Source organism: Vombatus ursinus, unplaced genomic scaffold (assembly GCF_900497805.2).
Source record: "Vombatus ursinus unplaced genomic scaffold, bare-nosed wombat genome assembly UNPS02014772.1, whole genome shotgun sequence".
NCBI classification, from domain to species: domain Eukaryota; kingdom Metazoa; phylum Chordata; class Mammalia; order Diprotodontia; family Vombatidae; genus Vombatus; species Vombatus ursinus.
This window is the reverse complement of record NW_020954550.1, coordinates 5,743,957-5,771,157: the sequence shown is the minus strand read 5'-3', so window position 1 is coordinate 5,771,157 and position 27,201 is coordinate 5,743,957. Positions and strand designations below refer to the sequence as shown.

At 38.0% G+C, this 27,201-nt stretch overlaps 1 protein-coding gene across 2 annotated transcripts; it reads left to right on the top strand.

Annotated features, from left to right (window-relative positions):
• Positions 1-826: 826 nt before the first annotated feature.
• Positions 827-26,686, top strand: CDK7 (cyclin dependent kinase 7). Of its 2 annotated transcripts, XM_027863608.1 has the most exons (13): positions 954-984; positions 1,218-1,277; positions 1,886-1,993; positions 9,228-9,261; positions 11,441-11,508; positions 12,176-12,244; positions 12,681-12,791; positions 14,947-15,065; positions 19,108-19,207; positions 20,591-20,677; positions 22,879-23,028; positions 25,255-25,402; positions 26,619-26,686. In XM_027863608.1, exons 6-13 carry the CDS (start codon positions 12,227-12,229, stop codon positions 26,645-26,647), a joined length of 762 nt encoding a protein of 253 aa, XP_027719409.1. In that variant the 5' UTR covers positions 954-984; positions 1,218-1,277; positions 1,886-1,993; positions 9,228-9,261; positions 11,441-11,508; positions 12,176-12,226; the 3' UTR covers positions 26,648-26,686. The 2 variants fall into 2 exon arrangements, with proteins under 2 accessions (XP_027719408.1, XP_027719409.1); XM_027863607.1 differs by lacking the exon at positions 1,886-1,993 and having other exon boundaries at positions 827-984.
• The last annotated feature ends 515 nt before the right edge of the window (positions 26,687-27,201 follow it).

The window sequence follows — 27,201 nt, the reverse complement described above, 5'->3', positions numbered from 1 at the left end:
GTGAATGCTGAGTTTGATACTTGGCTGGCTGTGTGGCCCCAGGCAACTGAACTTCTGAGTCTCAGTTTCGCAGTTATGTAAACTAGTAAAAAAAAAAAAAGGAAATAAAAAGTAAACTAGGAATGATCCTTGCACTGCCTACCTCGCCAGGATGTGAGGAAACTGCTCTGTAAATCTTAAAGCGATATATAAACCCGAGTTATTGCTGCGGACAATTTTCGGCTCAACCAGTGTCTCCCCTTCACAGTTTGAGGGGAATGAGGCATGGAAAGGCGGTCGGTCCAAAGAGCCTCGGGTCAAACCGTGGCGTCCCTCGTTACCATGACCACAGGAATAAATGCATGAGCCTTTAAGAAAGCGCGTCCTTCGTGCCAGGCTCCATGCTAGGAAGGGCAACAACGCGGACTCTGGAGCTGAAGTCAAAAAAGGCCTGAAATCTACAAAGAGAGCCATGAGCCGCCCGCTACTCTTACCCTCTCCCTCATGTCCCCGCTCCCCGCTTCCCGTTTTCGGCAGAAAACATCATCAACTCTCTCCAGAGCAGAAAAAAATTGACAGGTGGCCGCCACATTGGCTCTCCCGGGCAACCTCTTCTTGTTATCTTCACTTCCGGCGATGGGCGGGGAGACCAAGCTGAGTCACTAGAGAAGCCACGGCGGTTGCTAGGGCAGGTGGAGGCGGGGATTCGCCAGACACACACCCGGAAGCAGTCTCTTCATCGCTTCCTGGAGGGGGCGGGAGTAGCTGACGTCCAATGAGATGACGGTATCCACGCTCGCTCCTCCCATCGAGGAAGTCGGAGGCTGAATGCTTCAAGAATCTAGGAGAGAACAGAAGGACGGAAGTGACTGTTGGGCCGGCTGAGGTCGCTTTAAATTCCCTCCCCCCTCCCCCTTCCCGGGCTCCGCGCGGGTGTCAATGGCGTTGGACGTGAAGTCGCGAGCGAAGCGCTACGAGAAGCTCGACTTCCTCGGGGAGGGACAGGTACCCGCGCTCGGGGCTCCCACAAACCGGGGGCCGGCTCGGGAGCCCCGCGCCCGGACGGGCTGGGAGCAGGTGGACCGTGGGCGTCGGACGCTACCCGGGCCGGGCCGCGGCGAGGCCCCCGTGTGTGGGGCCCTGGCCAGGCCATTCGCTATGCCCTCCCCTCATGCCCACCCCCCAATCAGCGGTATGTGGACGTGGAAAAAATAACTTTCTGTCCTCTTCCCTTCTAGTTCGCCACGGTTTACAAAGCCAGGGACAAGAACACCGGTCAGATCGTCGCTATTAAAAAAGTGAGTTTTGCTCTCTTTTGTCTTCTCTCCTCGCGAGCAAAAATGAGGATTTTAAGGTGGAGGGGGGAGCACAGGTCTTACAGTCACTTGCTCCACACGCTGCCGTGGCTCCCCAGTGCCTCGGGAATCATATGCGGAGTCCTCAGTTGTTCGTTTAAAGCCCCTCACAACCGGGCTTTAGCTTGCCTTTACTGTCCAGGGTTAACCTTTTATGCAGCGTTTGTACCAGCCAAATTTCCTTGTTGCTGTTCCTCAGGCATCTCCAGTTTTCCGTCCTCCGTATCTGGTATGCCTTCCAGCCTTACGTTTTCTTCAAGCTCCTAGCTTTCTTCAAGGCTCAACTCAAGTGTCCTTTCCTGATCCACATAGCCTGCTTTGGGCTAGTCCTTTGCCAGCCTTTCCGTTTTTTTCTTCCTTCCTTTTTTTTTATACAAAGTATTTACTTTGTATCTCTTTTGTATATTCTTAGTATAGTGTATACAATACTATACAAAATGTATATCTGATAAATACAAGTTATTGGGGTGGGGTTCAGAATTTGCAGGAAGGTGCTCATCTGCTTTGGTAGAAGTTCCTTATCAGGCTTTCCTGTACTGATGAAATCACAGGTCCAATAATATGTATTGAGACGCAATATGGCTAGAGAGCTTTCCTGGCAATCTACAAGTCCTGCATTCAAGTTCCCCCTCTGACACATATTGCTGATGTGACCCTGGGTAAGTTATTTAACCTGTGTAGTAGGTTAACACAGATCGCTGTGTTGGTAAAGGGAGCTTCCAGTGAGGAGCTGCACATAGGAAATCACATAGGAAATTATAGGTCTAGGTCTTGCTTTCTTCACATATACACATGCATATATGTATACACACATATGTGTATGTATATAAATACACATTTCATACGTACTTTTATGCGGACATATTGTTTCCTTTTTTTGGTATCTTCAGCCTAGCAGTGTCTGGCCCAAAAGTAGACCTTTATTTTCATGCATGTTGATTGAGATAGAGTTCTGTTCTTAGATTCTTTATTTTCCTCTCCTATGTGAATCTTTGTCAACAGACTTAGGATAACCTGGATTTAGGTGTCACCTCTGGCATACCTTTCTGCCTTTGTGACTCAGGCAAATCATTTAGCATCTCAGTGTCCCGGACAGCTCTCTAAAACTATAAATTCCAGAACAGTTGCATAGGTAAAGGGAGCTTCCTACATTAACAAAATTATAAGTCCAATTGAAATCAGGTCATTAACCAAAACCCAGTTGAATCCCTTAGCTTCCTAACAGGCTGTAGGCCTAGAACAATGATGTTTATATTTACTTAGGATGTAATGTTGGAACCTGTTTATGATCATATAAATTTTTTTAAAATTAAGCATAAAAATCTCTTTACTCATTTTGATCCCTGAGCTGCAGATACTATCAAACACTAAGCATTCTGTTATCTTGTTCATTCCAGAGACCCCAGGACTTTGTTTATTTTCTGGTTTAGGTTTTATTTTTTACTCCTCCAACATAACCATTTTGAGCCTCTAAGTTTTACTTTTGTAACTATCCTGTTTCTTCCTCCAAACAATTCGCTACTTTGATCTATTATCCCTTGTCATGGAGATGTGACATATATAATTTGAAATTCCTTTTCACTTTGTTTAGCTTTTATGACTTCAATAAAGTCAACTCTTATTTAACAGACAAGAATAAGTTTGAATCTTATCTTAGTCCCTTGCTTTTTCTTTTTTTTCCAGGTACAGTGGAAAGGGCACGGAAGACCTAGGTTTGAATGATAGCTCTTGCTGTTGGGTACCTTTGTGACCTAGGGAAATTATTTACCTTTTTTGGGCTTCAGTTTCCTTATCTGTGAAGATAAGGAATTGGACTTTTGAGGACTTCTAGGGTCCTTCCAGCTTTAAATCTTCATTTCTGCCTTCCAGCTACTTGCCTTTTAGCCCTTTCTTTTCTAGTTAGCACTTATTCCCTGGTAACCCTGGGTCTGATAGAGTATGCTGTCCAGTTGGAGGGCTAGAAGCACCTTGAAAGGATCTGTAGCCTACCTTTTGCCTTTAGGCAGGACCAAACCCAAACTACTCTTCACTAGTAGCAATAGAGTATTCCCTATGGAATTATTTGTTTTGTAGTTTAAAATGTTTAAGTTTCCTTCACCAATCTAAATTCCTCAGATTCCAGTTTAAGCTGTTGCCTCCCTTGTAAATGTCTCATGGAAGGAGGCAGCATGGAGGCAGAAAACCTGACTTCTTGGTCTTCCCCAAGGTAGCTGGAAGCCTTGGAAAAGTAACTTACCTTCTCTCTGTGATTTTTTTTTATGTACAAAATGAGACTGAACTAGGTGATTGCTGAGGCACACTCTGGGTTCTAAAACTGCACCACCCTCCCTTCTAGTCACCCATGCATGCAGTCTTAGAATCATAATTGACCATTCACACTTTCTCTCAAACCTAGCCTCCTCAACCTCCCTCCCCCCAATCATTTGCCTGGGGCTGTTACTTCTGTTGCCACAATGTCTCTTGCGTTTGTTGCCTTCCCTTCACGCTAGTTCAGCTTTCTCCTAAGTTATTAATAAAAAAGGCAAAAAGCCCTCCTAATTGGTTTCCCTCATTCCATGCTTTCCCCTCTCCTACCTTATTCCTTCTAGCTCCCAAAACAATCTTAAAGCAGAGTTCTGACCCTGTTGAAAAAGCTTTAGTCCAGGGCTGGGGATCCTTTGGCCTTGAGGACACATGTGGCCCTCTAGGTCCTCAAGTGCGGCCCTTTGACTGAATCCAAACTTCATAGAACAAATCCCCTTACTAAAAGGATTTGTTCTGTCAAACTTGGATTCAGTCAAAAGGCAGAACTCAAGGACCTCGAAGGCCCCAGGTTCCCCTACCTGCTTTAGTCCCTTTTACCTCTAGGACAAAATTTAGACTCCTCAATTTGGCATTTAGAGTATGTCTTGGGTTGGCTCCAGTCACCTTCCTTGCCTTTTCTAAGCCATACAGGGTTACTTGCAGTTCCCCAAGTTTAATATTTTATCTTCTATCTCAGTGCCTCTGGCTGGCCTGCACAGCTGGATTGCTCTCCATCCTAAACCCTGCCTCTTAGAATCCCTAGCTTCTTTCAAGGGTCAGCTTGCCACTACCCACGAGAAGCTCTTCCTTCTCAGATTAGCTTTTATTTACTCTATATCCCTCAGAAGAGTATAAATTCACAGGAATTTATGTCTATATTGGTGCCCCTTGAATAGGTCATAAAGGTGAATGATTTAAGTTAACTTTGGAGTTTTGAAGATCTGCAATCTTAACTATCTACTTGCTTGCTTATATAGAAAATCAGGAGTTCAGCTCACAGACAGGTATGTGCTGGAGCCAGAGGACAAAGTGTTAAATTTTCACTGTGAGCATTTACACCTCGAAAATCAGTAAATACTGCAAAGGGCTTGATGTATTATTTTGTTGATTGTCTAGACTTAAAAAGTGATGAATAAAATGTTAATAATGTAGATTAAAATTAAAAATGTGTCATGCATACAAGTTGATTGTGTGTGTGTGTGTTTTCCCAGAGATTGAGTTGTTAAACATTTACCAGCACGTCCCCAACATAGGGTCCTAAAGTTTAAATGAACTTTCTGAGGCCATCATCTGACCTTTTTCTACCTGATAGAGAAATCTCTTTTCTACAAAATGTTAGGCATCTGTTATCTATTTGAACACTTCTAGCAAAGGGAAACTTATTTGACAACTGGACTTTTTGTCAAGTCCTCTCTCTCTTCCCTTGTTACCTACAAAGGCATCCAGGTAGTACAGTGGATAATGCAGGTCTTGAAGTCAGGAAGATTTGAGTTTGAATCTTTTCTCTAATACTTGTTAGCCAAATGATCCTGGGCAATTAATTCTCTTAGCCTCAGTTTCCTCATCTTTAATATGAGGGTGTTGAATTCAGTATCCTCTGGGGTTCCTTCCAATTCCAAATCTGTGATCTTATTATAAAGCAGTTTTATTCAATTTTTGTTAACTTATTATTGTATTTGAGCCAAAACATGCCTCTTCACTTCTTTCAGCTGGTCCTATTACAGCATTGTTTTCAGATCTTTTACCATCCTGGTTGCACTCTAGTTTGTGTCCTTCTTAAAAGATGATACATTTATACTGCATTTATTCCAGTGTGTCATATCTAGGGTAGAACAACCAGGGTTTTGTCCCAGGAAACTGAATTTGAATTTACAAGGTAACTTTCAGTACTTAGCATAGAAACAACTGAATTTAGCTACTCTTTAGGAAGAATAATTAGGTAAACAAGAATCTACCAAATGGAAAGATAGATAGGAGAAGTCAAGATAAGCTCTAGGATTCCTCCTTTTGTCCCCATGGAGAAATTGCCGTGTCCTCCCTCAGCCCATATGAAGGTACGTCCCATTCCACTTGTCCCAATTACAGTTTGTTGTGGTTGCTTTGGACCCCAAAATTAGTTTTAGTGCTTCTAAATAGTGCTTCTGAATAGTGCTTCTAAAAATTCAGCCTAAGATTGCATTCATTTTTTTTTAGTAATCTGTTTATATTGGATTTGTCTATTTTTTACTTCAGATCATGGAGGGTTATTTCTCCTCTCCTTTTTATTCCTTTTCTCCCTTGTCCCCTTCCCTAATGCACTTTTAGGTCTTTTTTAGGTGAACTCTTGAGGCAGGTGTCCCCTTTGGCCTTTACTTGTGAAATTTATTTGTTTTAACCTTAAATGAAAGTCTTTGTTCCTGCTAAATTTCCTCTTCTGATGCTGCTTTGACATAATAGAGGGTCCATGTGGGAGTCAGCAAAATCAGGCTTAAAGTTTTGCCTTTAACACATACTGCTTATGCCATGTAAGCTCTCAGGCCCCAGATAAGACTCTCAATTAAACAGTTGTTGATAAGGGTTCACCAGTAAATCAACAGGTCCAAACCAGAACCCAGCCCCCTCCCCAAAAATTCATCCTGTTGATTTCAGCCTGTTACTCCAACCTAGCAAGCTTTTTGTGAAGCTCTTTTTCATTGTTTATCATAATAATTCACTGTCTCAGCTTTGTATCACCTGCAAATTCAGTAAGCATGTTTACATTATTAATTACATTACAGTTCTTTTGTTTGATGTGTCAGCTAAACTAGACTCCTGACTATTCCCCAAACACAAGCTCTACTTTCTAACCTCTGATGCTTAGTAATGATAAAATTCATTACAGATTTCATTTGAGTTTGTAGCTTGGTATAGTGAAAAAAGCGGTGTAATGGAGGCAAATTGGTATAGTCAAAAAAGAGTGCTGAGTTAAAAGATCTGGGTTCAAATTTGTGCTTATTTAATAGCTGTGGAAATTGAGCAAATTGTTTAGTCTGTCTGGACATCAGTTTCCTCATCTGTATAATGGATTGAACTAAATCGGGGTCTTAACCTAGTCTGTGAATGTTTTTTTTTTTAATTTTGATAACCATTTCAATATAATTCCTTTCTTTTATAGTCTTGTGTGTTTTATGCGTTTAAAAACATTATTCTAAGAAGGGATCCAAACACTTCACCGCATTCGAGTATGTGGTATGTGGTGTCCATGAGTCCATGACTCAGAGCAGGTTAAGAACCCCTGGACTAGATGATTTCTTAAGTTCCCTTTCAGCTTTAAATCTATGATCACCTGTTGCTTCCTTCATTAGTCCTTCTTCTAGTCTGTTTTTCCACAAAGTTTTTTTTTTTTTAATTTTATCTCCACTCTCAAGCACTCTTGTGAGCTCCTCTAACTCTGTGTTAGAATTAATGGCACATGACATCAGACTCTCATTTTACCTGGTAGTTTATAGTTTAATTATTTATTTACATAAACTATTAAACTGTAACATCCTTAAAGGCAGAGAGTATGTCTTTATTTCTTTATGTGTCACAATGCCCTGCGCATAGGTGCTCCATTAATGTTTGAATGAAAGGACTAAGTAGAGAGAGTCATACAGTATTTCACTGGAGCCCCCTGTCAATGCTGACAATCACTATTTGGATATGGTCATTGAGGAACCTCAGATTTCACTATCAATTTAGTCACCCATCCCACATATGCTCATTAATATGCACAAAAATGTAATAAGAGACTGTGATAGATGACTTGAAATCAAAGTATACAGTATCTATGGCATTCTCCTGATTTACCAGTTTAGTAACCCTGTCAGAAGAACCAGTGAAATTAATTGAGCAAGACATGTTCTTTCTTTTTGGGGGGGGGGTTGTTTAGTTTGATTCAACTTTTTAAAATTAAAATTTTTTCAATTAACAAGCATTTTTTCTCTTCTACCTCCCACCCCCTTTGGAAAAACAAAAACAAAAACATTTATAACAAATATGTACATAGTCAAAACAAATTCCCACATTGGCCATGTCTAAAATCATGTGTCTTATTCTACATATTTAGTCCATAACTTCTCTGTCAAGATGTGGGTAGCATGCACCATCATTGGTCTTTTGGGATCATTACATTGTTCAGAGTTCTTGTGTCTTTCAAAGTTGTTTTTACAATGTTGCTTTAGCATAAATTGTTCTCTTGGTTTTCTTACTTCACTCTACATCAGTTTATACTAGTCTTTTCAGGCTTCTCTAAAACCATCTTTTAATTATTTCTTACAGCATGATAGGTTTCCATTACATTCATATGCCATAGTTTGTTTATCCATTTCTTAATTGATGGGCATTGCTTTAGTTTCCGGTTCTTTGCCTCTATAAAAACAGCTGCTATAAATAGTTTGTACCCAAGGGCCCTTTCCTTCTTATTTCGATTCCTTTGGGATAGAGGCCTAGTAAGTGATATCTCTGTGTCAAAAACTATGAATAAGGACCCAGTTCCAAATTACTTGCCAAAATGGTTGGACCAATTTACAGATCCACCAACAATGCAATTCATAGTCCCTTTTTTCTCAGTTGCGACAGCAGTTTTTGTTTTCATTTTTAATTATCTTTTCCAAGCTAGTAGGTATGAGATGGAACATGAGAGTTGACTTAATTTTAATTTCCCTAATTATTAGTGATTTGGAGATTTATTTTCATAAGGTTTTTTTTGATAGCTTAGATTTCTTACTTTGAAAACTATCTGTTCATATCTTTGGGGGAATGGCTTTTCTTTTTCTTTCTTTTTTTTTTTTTAATGTGAGGCTGTTGGGGTTAAGTGACTTGCCCAGAGTCACACAGCTAGTGAGTGTTATGTGTCTGCTGTCTAATTTGAACTCAGGTCCTCCAGACTCCAGGGCTGGTGCTCTATCCACTGAACCACCTAGCTGCCGCAGGGGGAATGACTTTTGTTTTTATCTACTTGAATTAGTTCCAAATACATTTTAGAAATGAGACTTTTATCAGAGAAACTTGCTGTAAATTTTTTTTTCTTTCCCTTCTAATCTTAACTCCATTGGATTTTTTTGTACAAAAGCTTTTTAATTTTATATAATCAAAATTGTCCATTTTATCTTCTTTGATCTTCTCTATCCCTTGTTTAGTCTTGGGCTTTCTTCCCCTGTCCATAGAGATAGTGATTACTTTTCTAAGTGCTTTTTAAGCTGTTTGCTGTTTAAGAACTTTTGCTCTGAATATAGACATCTAGCTCTCTGGCTTGAACTTTGTATAATCCACATTTTTCCCTCTTTTAAAAGTGGGGCAGTACTTACGTATCTTTAGTCTTCTGGCCCTTTACCTGTTTCCCATGATTTCTTAGATTACTGATGGTGGTTTTGTGATCATGGCTGTAAGTATTCTGGGGTGTAATTTATTTATCTGAATGTGTGTATCTTAAATGAAGCAATTGGACTGGGTTGATTTTTAAAGTTCCTTCCATTTCTAGGACTCTGTGAAGTGTAGTAGAGCTCTCGTGAGCTCCAGAGGTGGTACATGTTTGCAGCATGGTCAGGTTTTAGAAGTGTTTAAATCTATTGATTACGATGCTAAATCTTTATGTACTTTTTTCTCCTCCAGATCAAACTTGGACATAGATCGGAAGCCAAAGATGGTAATGAACATATCTAAATGTTTACTGGATAAATTAAGCCCTTTGACATGATGGGAAAAGCCTCGGTCCTTACATAAAGGGAAGGCTTGAAGTAGTCAGTGAAGAATATGCATCATCAAATGAATCCTTGCATATTGAGTATGGCAGAGAAAAAGCCCACAAAGCTCCTCACCATGTGAGACCTTTGAGCTTTCCCAAAGTGCCCTCCTGGAACCCAAACCACTTTTATTTACTTGCCGTTTCAAGAGCATGTTTCCCTTGAGCATGTTTGCCTTCAAGCTGCATTTGTTTGCATGCCAGTTTGGTGTGATTTTTTTTTTTCTTTTAGTCAAGAAACACAGGAACAAATAATAATTCTGTTTGGAGTTTAATGAAGCTTTGGTTTGGAGAGAAAGAGCAGTATACTCTTACCAGGCTGACTTTAAACATACAGTGTAGGAGCAGTTTGAGGGGTGGGCAGACTTAATTTAGCCAAGGATTGGAGGAAAGAGCATGGTCAGCACTAATAACTGCATTAAAACTTAATATGCCCTTGGGGGGGGGTGCGGGTTGGATGCCAGAAACAGATCACCCCCAGGAGGGACCTTTGAAGCTACTCTTAGAGCCTTACATTTGCCTTCTCCTTGTATTATGATTCCACTTGGCATGACATTCTAGAGGTGAATGCTGACCCCTGGGGAAAAAAAATGGCTTGAAGCCATTGCTGGAGCAGACTCATCCCTCATATACCATAGCAGGGTTCTGTGGGCTCTTTGCAGAATCTCCTCCAGGAATGCATGTGCTGGATGCTACCCCCTGGTGTAGCAGAGAAGAGGAAACTTAGTCTTTTCTCAATTTCTTTTTTTTTCCAGTTTTCCTTTTCATTTTTTTTTAAGCTTACTATCTCCAGAGATATCATGAGTAGAACATACTCACCTTGAGGGCAAGAATTGTTTTTCTCTTTTTGACTCTTGACCCCCAGTGCCTTGCACAGTGTTTTGAGTTGAATTGATTGTAGGTTATTACAGACTTAAGATAAGTGCCCTACTGGATACTATGAAAAATTTATACCAGTGTATTAGAATGTGTGCACACAAGGAGTGTGTAATCTAAGCTCCTATTCCATGCAGATGAAACCTCTTAAATAAATGTATGTTTAACTTCCGTCATCTCACAGAGGCAAAGACTACTAAGACAGAATGTTGTATACATTTACCAATTACAGTCACTGTTTATTTTGTTTTTGCTTAATTGTTTTTCTTTGTTACAAGGGACAGTTCGCTTTTGAGGAGGATGAGAAGTATTTCTAGAAATCACTGTGAAGTTAGTGTTTTCAAACATTTTTAGATTTGATTCCATCACATAGGTCTATGGGAAGGAGCTCCAGAGTAAGAGTAGTGAGGTGGGGCACTAACTGGCAGGGAGATAGGAAGGTATTGGGGGTGAAGAGCAAAGGAAGCTGTGACAATTGTCTCAAATCTGAGGAAAGGGTTGAATAGGTAGAGAAGGGACATTTCTACCTAAGTAAATACCCAGGATTTTTTTTTTTAATCTCTCTGGAGCCATCCTGATAAAGGAATAGGCTGATGTTGCTTCTGTTTCTCTTTTAAGAGCTCTCCTTTGTTGTATTCTTCAACTGTCTTTTTCTTTGGAAATTCAGATAGATTGGTGTGCCATAATGGCTGACCATAATATGGATTATAGGGAAGATGAGAGTATGGGGGGAAAAAAGTTCTTGAGCCCCTTTTCCACATGCCATGCTTTTCCAAGGTAATAAGGTATGACTGGCCACTAATAAAACAGGCTGCCTCAAAGAAGACCCCATCCTACTAGCTGCTGTGATTGTACCTCTTAATCTGGAATTTCTGCCTTTTGCACTAAAGAGACTGAATCTCTTTTATTCACATAACTCCAAGTTTTCAGCAGAGGTCTTGATCTTATATGGTGTAAATTGAGTTAGTGCTATTGCTTCTTAACTTTTAATCATTTCCCTGTTTCTTAAGTTATCTTAACTGTAATTTTATTTAGTAGTACAAAAGAAAAAGTGAGCGCAGCTTTTGGTCAGAATTTAAAGGGTCACATTGTGCTTATTGACCTTTTTTTAGAATGTGCTTCTTAGATGTCAAGATGCTTGTTTTTTCATGCTTAGAGGAAAGTATGGTATCTCAGAAATGGTGATTCTCACTTTACTTTTTTGCAGGTATAAACAGAACAGCCTTGAGGGAAATAAAATTACTACAGGAACTAAGCCATCCAAATATTATTGGTGTGAGTACAACCTCACTGAAACTTGGACCTTGGGTGCCTGATCTTGTCTGAATGAATGTTGGGAGGATTAGTAGACTCTTTGGGATGACAGGTTGCTGTCTTGTTGAAAAACATTAAAAATTTGCTAGCCGTAAAATATTGTTCACTTTGCTACAGGCTTCATTTCTTTTACTTCATAGTTAATAAATAACATTTTTCTGGTCCTGGGCAGGTGATTAAATGTTGGATTTGATGGCTTTTTTTTTGCTTTTGGGGGGAGAGCTAGAGGATGAGGGTGGGCAGTATCCATTTTGATGCCACGAACTGTCTTCATAGCAATTTTCTACTTTGTACTAAAGTATTTTTTCAAGTTGGGGTCTAGGAACAAGTCAGTTTATAACTCCTATATGTGGGGGAAATAGAAAGCATAAGAACTAGAGTTTAATAGCGTTTGTTTATAGACTAGCTAATTAAATTATAAAAATTGAAACTGCCTAAATAGATCATTCAATAAAATGGAAGTTATGTAGAGAGTTTTGAGTACTTAGTGAATAACAGAACAAGTGTGAACTGGCTCATAATCTATGTTCAGTGTTTCATTTCAAAAATTAAGTCTCAATATTAGTGTGTGTAGTACATTGATAATTGCAGAGGAACAAAAACATTTTTCTTTATTATTTTCAAACAGCTCCTTGATGCTTTTGGGCACAAGTCGAATATTAGTCTTGTCTTTGACTTTATGGAAACTGATCTAGAGGTAAGAGTACCTCAGGACTCCTGGAGGAAATTTATTTGTCTGATGTTAAAAGGAGGTATAAATGTTTGTGCTTATGAATATACTGATAGAAGGATACCAGTTTTAGTCATAGCTTTACATATTCTAAATCTGTAACACACCCAGGTTATCCACATTTCATCCCTTACCTCCTTTATCATTAAGTCATCTTTATACAAGCCACAAAAACTATATAGAAAATTTTCATTCTGCCCTATTGATATGGTTTAATTTCCTTTTTTTTTTAAAGTGGGGTACAAATCTGACCTTTCACTAAAAGCACAAAACTTTTTTTTTCTTAAATCATCCCTGTAAGAAGTAGTCACAGAAACTTCATGACATTTGTATAATGTTTTATTTGAAGAAAAATAATTTCTATTATTAAAGTTTAAGCATATATTATGAAATTATTTCATAGGTAATAATAAAGGATAATAGTCTTGTGCTGACACCTTCACATATCAAAGCCTACATGCTGATGACTCTTCAAGGATTAGAATATTTGCATCAACACTGGATTCTACATCGGGTAAGATATTAGCTGTCATGGCCAGTATGATTGCTTCTCAATGTTGTGGTCTTGTTATGCGTGGTAAGTTTAGGGACCACTAGGTAGAGACCAACTTTGTCGTTTGAGTGCTGTTAGAAAATTGCCGAGAGCACTGAGAGGTGGTTATTTTCTGAGATTTACAGTAGTTTACATTATGTGTCAAAGGCAGGCCTTGAGCCCAGGCCTTCCTGGCTTTGAGGCCTGCTTTCCACCCACCACTCCATGCTATCTTAACAATATGATATGTGTAAATAATCACCTACTCAGTCAACAACCATTTATTAAGTGTTTACTGTGTGTGGGCACCTTGTCAAGGAAATACAGATAGAAGCTGAAAGAAAGACAGTCCCTGCCCTGAAGGAGCTTACTAATGGGGAAGACAACAAATAAAAGGGAGCTGAAAAGTTTGGGGGGAGGAGCAGAGGTGAAGGTACCCTTCAAAAAGGAGTCATGGTAGAAAAAGTCCTGGAGAGGAGTGAAGACTAGGTTGGCCTGGATGGCTTCCTTAAATTGGAGCTTCTGGGAGGAACCAGGCAATCCTGGGGTGAGGCCCAGGAATGGAAGGCCCTAGAGATGGGAAAAGTAGTCCAGGGATGGAGTGAGCATCCAGGGTGAAAAGATTTCTTTCCATGGCTTGGTAGGCAAAGGTCTGTAGAGATGAGTCTGGAAGGTAGAAGCACTGTTCCAGGGGCCGGGAGAGATAAAAAGCTTAGATTAAAACTGCCCCTGCCCTTATGAAGCATAACAATATAATATACCAGCTCAGGTGGCACTTATACATAATATTACATAAATCCTTTAGTTAGAAAACAAAATACTTCTTTCTCACTTTCCCATTATCTCAGATGGGTGTCCTAAAGCCTAACTCTACCATGAGGAATTCCACCCAGTTGCAATTTTTTTCTCCACCTGACTGCTGTTTCATACTCTATGCTCTTTAAAATGGTAAGATACTAGAGAACCTTACATTAGACTTCGTGCTGATCAATTATAATCATAGCTGACATTTATACAGTAGTTCACAAAGCACTTTACACACGTTATCTTGTTTGATCCTCACAACCACCCTGTGAGGTAAGCAGTACAAATATCATTCCTGTTTTATCGTTGTGCAAAAACTGAAGTTGAGAATGGTCATTTGCCTGAGTTCTTATAGCTAGTAAGTAGCAGGTCTTCTGGACTTTGCCCAAGTCTAACCCTCTTTCCTCTATACTCGAGCCGCCTCCCATTTCCGATAGTCTTAAATCAATGTAAGTTTTTGTGAAAGCATTTGCTGATATACCTCAAAGTTAGAGTTCTCATAGTAATCACAAAACATTGTTGGTTAGCTCAATAACGTGGGACAACTAGGTGGTACAAAAGATAGAACACTGGCTTGGAGTCAGGAAGACCTAAGTTCAAATCTGGCTTCAGGCACTTACTAGTTATTTGACCCTGGCAAATCACTTAACTCTGTTTGCCTCAGTTACTTCATCTGTAAAATGAGCTAGAAAAGGAAATGGCAAACCACTCCAGTGTCTTTGTCAAGAAAACCCCAAATGGGGCCATGAAGAGTCAGACACCACTGAAACAGAACAACAAACAGCATGGGATAATAATTAAGGAATGCTATGACTTTGCAGATTTCAACTAAAGAAAATTACAGACAAATCTTCACTGTATATGGAAAGAGCAGTCTAAATTAGTGCAGATCTTTAGAGAAATCATCCTTTTACTTTCAGAGAAATCAGACCTAGCCAAACTGTTGTTACTGTAGTAGAGATCCTTTGGTTTTTGTTTTGAATGAATTTTAATAAAGATTTTTAATTAGCAAGCTAATGACATATAAATCTGCTTCTCAAGTATTTGAGAGCCGCATTTTGTTGTATTACACATCTTAAAACTTTTCCTTACCGTTGTTTTAATAGTATTGAACTACTTAGTATTTTAGCACAGATACCAAAGTGTTAGCATGCTTCTTTTCCAAAGCATCTCAATACTGAAATTTATACAGTCCATATAGAGCTTACTTTTAATGGCAAATGTATTTACTTAATATGGAAGTATATCATAATATTTTGGCTCTTTTAGAAGTCAAGTTAAGCCAGCTGAATTTATTGTTATAAAATTTAATTTTCCCTCCTTCTCTTTATAGGATCTAAAACCAAACAATTTGCTGTTGGATGAAAATGGAGTTTTAAAATTGGCGGATTTTGGCCTAGCAAAGTCATTTGGGAGTCCCAATAGAGCATATACACATCAAGTTGTAACTAGGTAAGTTAAAATAAGTGACTGGGGTTAAAAATTGGTTCCTGGTTCATTGTGGAGAATATAGAGGCTGATAATGTTCCTGGTGATTTAAGGAAAGCTATGAGAATTATTTTTCTGTTCCTTACCCATATCTTGCTAATATATATGTATTTGGCAGAATTCTAAAGAGTGGTCATTCTTCTCTGGTTATCTGGGAACAGCATATGCCAGAGAAGAGAGAAGGAAGAAAGTGATAATGGTACTTAGAGCTGCTGCTAAGAGATAAAAGGAAGTCTGGAATATCAGGAATGGGTGTTAACCACATAATATATGGTAATAGTAACCGAGCTTAGTCCGGGGCTGTGGCAAAGGGATTGTCCCTTGACTCGTGATATGGGTCTTTTGAGAAGAGACAGAGGAGGCACAGGGAAGGGCTGTATGCGATGAGGCCTGCACATGTTGTGGGGAGGGTAGAAGAGTTCTGTGTGGCCCCTGGCAACTTGGCTTTGGGTAATGAGTGTATGGTACACCCTGCTTGTCTGACTGAACCAGGTCGTGTGAGACAAAAAAAATACAGAAAATTGGAAACAATCAATCTACACACACTGATGCTCTCTAGGACAGAGTAGGAAGCCCATGGACTAAAGTGGAGGCTAACCCAGCTTTTGCTGTTTGGGATAACCACTACATTAAGGCCGCTGCTCATCTTCTCTCAAATACCTGGGGAGATGTCAGAGGCATTGCTATTGCCTACTGTCGGAAAATATAAGTACTCATTCTTATAGTGGCTTAGTCGCCTTCAAAATTTCTGCCCAGAACCTGTTGATGAAACCTGAGCTTAAAAACTATCTTGTAGGGGAATGATGGCAAATTCATAGAAACAGGGGCCACTGATTGGGACATGAAGACCCCTGCAGGCCACATATTGACTTAGTTTTAAAATGTGATACCATCTATCTTTTATTATATTTTTATTTATTTTGTTAACTATTTCCCAGTTACATTTTAATCTGATTTGGACTGCGTGCAGAAGTGTTATGAGCAGTATGTTTGACATTTCTGATGTAGAGGATTGGGCTGGTGCTTCAGGACTCTCTTCAAAATGATGTCTGATACCAAAAAAATAAAAATAAAATAAAATAAAATGATGTCTGATTATCATAGCTGTGTATCTGCCTTGCTTTACATACATAGTTTAAAACTCTAGTTTAAATCTTTCATGTAAGTGAACCTTGCTATGAAGAATATTGAAGATCATTTGGCTTGTAATGGCAGTTTTTCTGCCTGTCCAAAATCTGTTATGTAACTCTCAAAGTTCTCTCCCATAGTTTTGCCTTTATACTCCTCTGCAGATCTAGTCAATCTCCCATATAACATGCTGTTACTTTGAGATTTTAATTGTCCTACTTCATTAATGGTCTTACCAGAGCTAGTGAAATATTCAGCACAACCATGTAAGAGGAACTTAAAAGGTTTTTCTTGTTGTTGTTATTTTCGGTCGTGTCTGACTCTCTATGACCCCATTTGGGGTTTTCTTGGCAGAGATACTGGAGTAGTTTCTCATTCCCTTCTGCAGCTCATTTTCCAGATGAGGAAACTGAGGTCAACAGAGTAAAGTGACTTGCCCAGGGTCACACAGCTAGGATGTGTCTGAGGCAGGATTTGAATTCAGGAAGATGAGTCTTTCTGATTCCACTGTGGTGCCACCTAGTGCCCAACTTAAAGGCAGTCTTTACTATACCTAGACTTGTAAGCAATGGAAAATGAAGTTTTCGACTACAGTTGTGGGAGAAAAAAATATAAACTGAGGGAATAAATCTTTTTTAATGTTTTCTGTTTCTCCTTTTGAATATATCAGAACCAAAAATGATAAAGTAGATGAGCAAAACATTTTTTATTTCTATTTTATTTTTAATTTTTCATTGATGTCATTTTTATGTCATCTACATTTCCCAGGGCATTCCTCCTAGAGAGCCATCCCTTATAACAGAGAATAAAAGAGTAGGGAATAAAAGTTTAACAAAACTAACCAACACATTAAAAAAACTGTAACATTACATGTTAGCAACTAGATGGCGCAGTGGATATAGTGTACTGGGCCTGCAGTCAGCCTGAGTTCAAATTTGGCTTCTTACACTTACTGGCTGTGTGACTCTGGGCAAGTCAATTAACCCCTGTTTGCCTCAGTTTCCTCTGCTGTAAAATGGGGATAATAATAGCACCAGAGTTGTTGTGAGGATCAAATGAAATAATAATTGTAAAGTGCTGAGCACAGGGCCTCACGTGTAGTAGGCATTATATAAATGCTATCTTATTATTTTATGCCACACCCATAGCCTCTACAAAGAAGCAAGGTGAAATGCCTTCTTATAGGTCTTCTTTGGGGCGTAGGTTGGTCATTAGAATTTTCCAGCATTCTGTTGCAATCATTTTGTGGTTCTCCTCATTTACAAAGTTGGGATTATTATGTATATTGTTTTTCTGATTCTGTTTATTTTACTAAGTAGAAGTTCACATGTCTTCCCCTACTTCTCTGTTTTCATCATAGTCATTTTTTCAGCATAATAAAATTCCATTACATCATGTACCACACTTTGTTTAGCCATTCTCCAATCAATAGCCATCTACTTGGTTTCCAGTTTTTTACTGCTACAAAAAATGCTGCTATAAATATTTCTCTCTGTGTAGAGGCATCTCTTTTTTGTCCTTGTTCTCTTTTGAATAGTTGGTAAATTATTCTTGATCTAATTAATGCTGATTATTCATTTTCAAAGTGTCTTATGTCTGTTGGCAAGATTCTAATTTAGTATTTGTTTGCATTCTGAAGCTTTTTTCTTCAAAATTTGTCTGAGGACTCTAATTGAATTGTTCCCGCTGCATAAGCCTCGCCTATTTAAAAAGTGGAGTCAAAAAAGGAGGATTTGAAGGTGTGATACAGTTCCTTGAAGAGCTGGGATTATTGTTAAGATAGCCTATTAGACAACCTCTTGTCAGAGAAAATTAATAAGGATAAGACACTCTTCCGATAACATTGATTGCTGACTTTGTTGTTAACTTCTTTGTATATTTTTACAGCTTACAATTAGCATATCTTCCTTAAGTATAATCAACACATAAAATTTCTAAATTGCACAGTCAAAAAAACCAGAAAATCATTTCATTAGAGATGACAGGGTGGCTCCAGTTGTCCTGGACATTTGTCATACCCTCCAAAAAATGAAGAGAGGAGTAAATGGTGTGGTGGAAAGAGAGCTTACACAGATTTCACAAATTCTGGGCTCTAGTCTTAACCCTGACACTGATTAATTGCTTAATCTTGGACAATTCATGGGGGCGGGGGGTGAGTAAGTTGGATTAAGACAAAGTAAAGTGTGTTCTAGCTCTGTCATTATGATCCAGAATTCTAGCTGGTACAGCAAATAGAGCACTAGGGACAGCTCAGCAATACCTGAGTTCAGATGTGGACCTAGACCTAGCTGTGTGACTTTGGGTAAGTCACTTAGCCTTTGTCTATCTCTATTTCTTCCTCTGTAAAATGAAGATAATGATAGCACCTATTTCTCAGTGTTGTTATATCAATGATGTAATATTCATAAAATACTTTGTAAACCATAAAACACTATTAAGATTATGATTAACTCTAAGCATGGAATCAAGGCATTTCCCTAGTAAGGGAATTATTACTAGGGTTGCAGGAAGGGGTGATTTTTAAGAGTAAGGTTCCAGAGTCGGGGAAATATTTCATTTTTCATGACTCTCCTGTTGGACAAAAATGCCCAGCATGCTACAGAGCTGTCCCTTGCTCTTCCTTCTCTCCACTCTGCAGCCTTTTGAAACCCTTGAGCATGCATTGCTGATTTTACAGTAGACATAAATGACAAAATGTCATGTATTTTACAGAAATTTCCTTTATGATCTACTTTCCAGAAATGCGTCTCTCCTGTAAAGCAATTGTGACTTGTGCTGTCAATGATGTAACCAGGGAAATGAGCTGTAAATTTTTCTTTGGTGGATTATTTAGTATTTTTATTGTAAGAAAGCAGTGTATTTCTAATTCTTTCTTCAGATGGTACCGAGCCCCTGAGCTCCTCTTTGGAGCTAGAATGTATGGTGTAGGGGTCGACATGTGGGCTGTTGGCTGTATATTAGCAGAGTTGCTTCTGAGGGTAAGCCTTGAATTTACACACAAACTTTACTATATTGTATCCACCTTTCCGTGATAGTAATGTGATGAGCATTTTTTTATTGTGACCAGAAATGTAGAAATTAAAAAAAAAAAAGAAATGCCTAACTTAAAGGATTGATAAGCTAAGAAATGCTTTGTAGTTGTGTAATTCGAGTTTAACCCCCAAGACCATTTATTTAGTTTTTATTATATGCAGCTATTCTGCAGAACAGCCGCATATAGTAAATGTTGGATATCTGATTCAGTGTTGACTAAATGTGTATTTTTAACACATACAGACACATACACACAAACTATTCATCCTTTGAGGCCTAGCTCAAATCCTATCCCTTCCACAGAAAGAATCCTTCCTGGTTTATCAAGTCTACACTGGTTATTCATATCCTGCCCTAAACCCCCACAGCAGTTGCTCACTGTATCATTCTAATTTGTGATACATCAAGGATTCAGTTCTTAACCTGTCTATAACTTGGTCTTGGAATTAGTATTAGAGGTAGGAATCCAAGTTCAAAATTCTTTCTATAATAATGCTATGCCATGATATTTCTATATCATCTGTATTATGTGTGTGTGTGTGTGTGTGTGTATGCATATAATATGTAATTTACTGGTTTCTCCCACCATTATTTTTTTTTATGAGGCAATTGGGGTTAAGTGACTTGCCCATAGTCACACAGCTAGTGAGAGTTATGTGTCTGAGGCCGGATTTGAACTCAGGTCCTCCTGAATCCAGGGCTGGTGCTCTATCCACTGCGCCACCTAGCTGCCCCCCACCATTATTCTTAATTAGTGTTATTTCATAATAGTTGTCTCCTTAGTTTTTTCTCTGTCAATAACAGTCACAGGTTTCAGTTTAATATTTAGGGTAACCCTTATCTTTTTGCACTCTGGAAGGTATTACATTAAAAAGAAAGAACTCACTTTAATTTTAGTGTAAAAGAATTTAGTCTGATCATCTAATATAAAAAGTTGAGGTCTTGATGAACTTTACATCTGACATGGTCTTGAGATTTGTCTACGTAATAACGTTTAGCACAGGGAATCATCTCATCTCCTCGTCCTTATTTTGAGGCCTACAGGGTATATAGTCACTTGGTATTCAGTGGCCGCTAATAAGTGGAATGAGCTGGATTTTGAGCACAGGACATTTGTTTCTGAATCCAGGACCTGTCTACTATATACTTGGTTAGACTGGAATAACTCACTGATAATGCTGATCCAGTTAACAATTTAGGCTTAGGGTAATAATTTTCAGGGAAAAGTTTCAAACGTTTTAGGAACTTACTGGAGTTGGGTACCTTTAGGGGATATGTTATGAATTCTTTTTATAGGAAGTTACTCTTGTTTCTTTCATTTCTTATAGGTTCCTTTTTTGCCAGGAGATTCTGACCTTGATCAACTAACAAGAATATTTGAAACTTTAGGAACACCAACAGAAGAGCAGTGGCCTGTAAGCCTTCCCACATTCTCTTTGACTTTGCTGTCTTTGTTGATGTTGTCATGTGCTTACATGCTGGTGTCAGATGAATTTTATTGCAGGTATCTAGTTTTTTTCACTACTACAAATAAGTATGGCACTGTTAAAAGCATTTTAATCGATCGTATTCCTTCTAGTTCTGGGAATGCCAAGGCTACTGCAAATTTTATAAGGATTTTTTTAATGGAGCCATTTAGATGTCCCAGTAAAGCGCAATAAAATCATTGATCAGCATCTGAAAAAACCAAACAAACATACCCTGCTGGAATTACCTGTGGATTTTTCATATGAAGCCACACCACCCAAAGAGATTTAAAGTATGTGTCATGTTTTGGGAATAGTCCCTCCAGAGTGATTCAAGTGGACTTTACTTAGATCCACAGATTAAAGAATAATTCTTTTAATTTTGGCCCTTTTTAAACAACCATCATTAACAGGTTAAAATTATTGCATTCCCATATCGTTTAGGCCCTCTAGAAATCCCTTTTCTCTAGGTTTCTGCTTCTATTTTGGACCTACTTTTGTATTTTTCTCCTTGTTGCCTCAGTGACTCACTGAATATCACCCTTCAAAGTACCTTTTTAGCAGCATACTTCATTCTCTCAAGAAGCAATGTGAGGTAGTGAATAGAGAACCTTGCTTGGACCCAGAAGACTTGGATTCATTTAAGCCCTATTTCCTCCCTATACTGCCTTCACTTCTGGGCAAATCGCTTCACCTTTCAGTGTACTGGGTAGTTCTTTAAGACTGAAAGTTGCCAGCCTCTTCCATTTCCCTTCCTTGCAAGAAATATTCATAGTGACTAAATATTTCAGGAAAATGTGCAGTAGAGGGAAGGATGTGTATCTTAGGGTAAATCCGTTTATTTCCTGGTCCCCACTATGATCCTTACTATTGAAGGAAAAGCATTGAAAGCATAAATTAGGTTGAGAGTACACTTTTCTGTAAGTGGTCAGCAACATCTTGATGTTGTAGGTATATTCTTCATCTTAAATTTATTAGAGGGTTATAGTAATGTAATAACAATAAGAAATTCAACAAACATATATGCTATGTGCCAGGTGCTAGAGGTGGTTAAAGTGCTATTAAATCTTTTGTGATTTAATATATTATACTCTTTCCCTGAATCTTTTTCTATCATTGGGAGTAAGGTAGGAGCTTCTTCTAAACCTCACCTTGCCTAGACACATAGCTCCCCTTTTCTCGCTACCTAAACAGAATTAATCTCTGCCTTTTTTTTGTATAAAATAGAAATTCTGTCTATAATCACTGTTCCCTCATTTGTATTTAATAAATCTAACTATCATTGATTTTTGCTGTAAATTATATGGTCAGGAGTACAGAAACTATATCTGTTTGATTTATTTTATCTAACATACTGCCATAAACAGATGGGTTCTAAAATATTTTTGGTCCCTTCTTCTTTTCCCATTCCTTTCTTGTATACCTCCAGTTCCTTTGTTTTTGCTCCAGACCTGTGATTTTATTAGTATAGAGGATTCCATATTTAGGCAGCTGTCTCTATGGTATGCCCATCAGCAACTTCTTTACAGCTTAGGATCTTAGAAACTTGCTAGGATGCTGAGAGATGTGGCTTGTCCAGGTTAACAAAGACAGTATGTGTCAAAAACAGGATTTGAATCCAGATCTTCTTAACTTCAGGGACAGATCCCTACACACTGTACCAGACTGCCTCATTGTGTCTTATTAAATATTTAGAGTGAAGTTTTTAATAATTGGAAGCAAATTATTTGCCCAGGGATTAGGAAATGGCCTAACATTGTGGAATATGGATGTAATGGAATATTGTTGAATTATAAGGATTGAGGACTATGAAGAATTCCGAAAAACATGGAGAGACTTGTGTGAAATGTTTCAGGACGGAGAAAGCAGAGCCAGATTACACAGTATGTCTGCCGACACAGAAGAAAGTTAGCATGGAGAGGCAGCAGCAGAAAGCTCTGGTCAGACTCAGATCAATAATGACACTCAGTGCACCATCAAAGTGAAGGCATATTTGTTTTGGTAACTTATAGACTATTTCTTGAGGGGTGTACTTTGTAGGTAGATTGATTGTATATTTGCTGAGAGGTTATCTTTTGTGTTGAATTGGGGTTTTTTTAATGCATTGTTTTTCCTGTCCTTAACTTTGATAATTTTTACCATCTCTACAGGGTATGTGTAGTCTTCCAGATTATGTGACATTTAAGAGTTTCCCTGGAATCCCCTTACAGCATATCTTCAGTGCTGCAGGAGATGACTTACTTGACCTCATACAAGGCTTATTCACATTTAATCCTTGTACTCGGCTCACAGCTACTCAGGTATTTTAACATATCCTTTAAAGAACGTGTTAAGTAATCTGAAGACAATCTTAAGAGAATTGCATGTAATAAAAATGTCGAGGAAATGGTTTCTTTAATGTAATGGCTGTTGCCATCTCACCTTGAAAGTAAAGTTGCCATTTGCAGTATCCCAGTAATATTTTTAAATTTCTATTTTGGAACTGTAGAAAATAAGAAACTAGGTTTCATTTATATATCTTTTGTGACCTAAATTAGAACAGAATGCTTGAAACAGTTTTTAACAGTGTATTTTATAACTGGGTGGAGGCAGGAAGAAACTTGCTTTACTGAGATTGCTACATAGTATAGAGCAAATTTTATTTATCCGTAGAATAGCCGTGGCTTGGCAAACAATCTATTTCAGAGGCTTAGTAACTTTGATTGTAATCCAGGACTTCTCTGTTGGGCACTAGAATTTTTAGACCATGATTGCCAAGAATTTGTTGAATTAATACCAGGAAAAAACTGTTTAAATTGGAGGTTGTATTCTTTTAAGGATGTATCTGTACGAAAAGTGTGACTTTTCATTTGGATTTGGACCTAGAGTATAAAATACACGGAGAAGTAGATAAAAAGCACTAGAGCCGGTTTCTAGTCTAAGCCCTGACACCATTTAGCTGAGAAACCCTTAAACAAGTTTAGCCTCAGTTTCCTCACGTGAAATGGAAGAAGTTGGACTAAATCTTAAAGGTTTCTTCCAGTTTTGTGGTCCTGTCCTAATTAAAATGACCATTGTTTGCAATTTCTGGGTAATAATATATTCAATTTTTAGTACCTTTTGAAACCCTGGATTTTGAAGATTCATGTTTTGAAATCCTTAGAATCATACTAAAAATACAAATGGAGGTGTCGTGGTAGCAAGGCCATTTCAGGGCACAAATAATACTTTAAAAGCCAGTGCTAAATACAAAGCAAAGTAAGTAGAGCTAGGAAAACAACATATACAATTAACTATAACAAAGAGCAACCAGGAAAAAAAAATCAAAAGTGACTATTGCAAAATTATAAAGAACAAGCAAGATTTGAAAGAAGAGATATTAGAAGACATTCCCAACCCTGCCCCTTTATCCACAAGTGATGTACATTGTACATTTTTCAGGCTTTTTCAGCATATTGATCAGTTATGCTGACTTTTTTCCCTCTTTTTTTCTTTTTTTTTAAAAATATCATTTGTTATATGGGGTGGGTCTCTGAGAGAGGAAGAAACTGGTGATGCAAAAGACATCCATAAAAAATTTTTTTTAAATGAAAATTTTGTTGTTCAGTTGTTTTCAATCATATGCAACTCTTTATGACCCCATTTGGGGTTTTCTTGGCAAAGATACTAGAGTAGTTTGCTGTTTCCTTCTCTAATTCATTTTATAGATAAGGAAACTGAGGCAAACAGGATTAAGTGACTTGCCCAGGGTCACACAGCTAGTGTCTGAGGCTGAATTTGAACTCGGGGTTTTCCTGACTACAGGCGAGGTGCTCTATCTACTGTGACACCTACCTGCCCTAAAATGAAAATACATGCAAACTTAAGGAAATTAATATTTAAAAGCCTTGAGTGCTTTCCTGACCACCTATTTAAACTACAGTATACCTGTTCAAATAAGACTAGTTACTTTTTTCTATTTGAATTATAATTAATCCTTTAATCTTCAAATAAAACATCTACTAAAAATTTAAAAATAAAAGGCAATACCAAATCTGTGCTTTTCCAGATACTGGTAGATATATCAGGAGCCTACTTAAAGAGCACTGATTTTTTTCTGGAATTCTCCACACTTTCATTGGACTGTATTCCCTAATGTATAGGACTAAAATGTACAAAATATTTAAACCTGGATATAAAATACAATAGAATACAATTTTCTGAGAAATTATGCCAAGTTCCTCTGGTGCCACAGATTGTGTTTAGTGCTTTGTAACTGTATAGAACTATAAAATAAGAACATTTTCCCCTTCTGTTATTAATGGGATTAGCTAAACTTGGGCTAAGTTTTTAGTTTGGGTTTTTTTATACAACTTGCATTTTTAGGGCTACTAATAACCCACGAAATTTTTGATATGCTTGGTCCTCACTGAAAAAAACGAACATGGAATTCTGTGATGTTACTTAAGCATATGATTGTTCAGGCTAGAGAAAAGAAGGAATGTAATGAAAAGTTTGATTGCTCGTTTAAAACTACCTTGGTGCTTTTGTTTTTTTTCTTTTTTAAGGCATTGAAAACGAAGTATTTCAGTAACCGACCAGGCCCTACTCCTGGGTGCCATCTGCCGAGACCAAACGGCCCTACAGAGACCCTGAAGGAGCAGCCACACCCAGCCATGGCAGCAAAACGGAAACGGACAGATGCCTTGGAGCAAGGTAGAAACTCTGGGTTCTTAAGAAAGAAACTGAACTCAGTAGACTATAGATACAAATATTAATAACAATAATAGTTAGCATTTATAGAGTGCTTTGAAGTTTAAGCACTTCACAACTACTGTCTCATTTGATCCTCACAACAACCCTGGGAGATTGGTGCTATTATTATCCCCATTTTACAGCTGAGGAAACTGAGGCAAAAAGAAGTGAAGTGACTTGCCTCGGGTCACATAACTAGTAAGTGTTTGAGGCCAGATTTGAACTCAGTCATTCTGATTCAGTGTTCTAACTGTATCACTTAGCTGGTAATTAATATTAGTTACTTTGTTTAAGAAACACAAATATCCTAAAATTTCGTGAAATGCATCTTGCATAAGTATACCATTTTGAAATCACCAGTGAATAGATTTAATCTGTAGAATTTTTAATTCTACAGTGTTGAGTGTTTTGTTTAGGTTTGAACTTTAATAAAATAGTTTATCTTTAATAAACATCCCCCTTAATCTCTTATAATAAATAAATGTGATTAACGTAGTAGGCATTTTACAAATATTAGTTCATTTGATCTTCACAACAACCCTGAGAAGTAGGTGATCTTATTATCCCCATTTTATAATTGAGGAAACTGAGGCAGACAAAGGTTAAGTAACTTGCCAAGGGTCAGACAGCTAATAAGTGCCTGACACCAAATGTGTGAATCTTCTTGACTCCAGGCCCAGCCCTTTATCCATCCACTGCACCACCTACCTGCCTCCAATGTTTATAAAGACATTTGGCTTCTCTGCTAGTGTTCATTATTATGCTGATTGATGTACATTAATGAAATGTAGCAGAAATAAAGTTGAAAGTAAGATGGAATTTTAACTGTTTTTTAGTTAATATTTTATTGATGCCTTTTGTTTTTATGTCAGTCATTTCCAGATATATACCTTGGTCCACTCCCAATGACTCTTTACTTCTAATTTAACTTTTTATGATCTTAAATTATACAAATTGAGCAGGACTTGTCATTATAGCTTTTCGTATTTTCATTGAAACCACTCATCATTTACTTAGAAGATAGCCTGCATTTCACGCGCTAAATTGACAAAAAAATCTTTTTTTTTTGTTAAATTCCTATTAGTGTAATTAGTGCTGAGTAAGTGATCTTAGAGAATCTTAATATGGGGGAGTAATGGAACTTAGTAACCAGTAAAATTTTTCCATTTCTTCCTAGGAGGATTACCGAAAAAGCTGATTTTTTAATTATTGTGAGACTGGACAACATTGTGCTGATGAAAATAGGAAAAAAAAAAAGGAATAATGGGAAAATACTAAACATTAAATGAATGTTATGAAAAGTGAATTTGTAAATATGCTACACATGTAAAATATGTAAAACTTTTGGTGGAATAAAATTCTTTTGTAAAAAATTCTGATTCCTTAAATTAGTTATTCCGTAACTGATTATGCTTTGATATTTTGGCTCAAATTTTAAGGTACTGGTGCCCTAACCTTGCAGCTGGTTCACTTACTGATCCTTTGCTTCTCCTCCCTTGCCATTGCATTTTGACCGTTCCATTATTGATTGATACTCCAGTCAAGAGGAAAAAATGGATCCCGGCTTGTTGTTGATTTTGACTTTTGTCCAGAATGACCATGACGACTGCATCTAAAGAGCTAGAAATGGATCCTATAGATCACCAACAAATAGATGAGAGAGAGAGTGAGGGTGTGTTTGTGTATGTGTTGGAGTGTTGGGGTGATGATCGATGCTACTTACAATTCTTCCTAAAGAAAGTGAACTGGTTAAGAAGATG

Excerpts from the sequence above, each read along its gene's own strand:
- CDK7 (XM_027863607.1), top strand. The coding sequence starts at position 919 with ATGGCGTTGGACGTGAAGTCGCGAGCGAAGCGCTACGAGAAGCTCGAC. Across the intron at positions 1,278-9,227 it reads AGATCGTCGCTATTAAAAAA|ATCAAACTTGGACATAGATC; the intron begins GTGAGTTTTGCT and ends TTTCTCCTCCAG. Across the intron at positions 25,403-26,618 it reads GACAGATGCCTTGGAGCAAG|GAGGATTACCGAAAAAGCTG; the intron begins GTAGAAACTCTG and ends ATTTCTTCCTAG.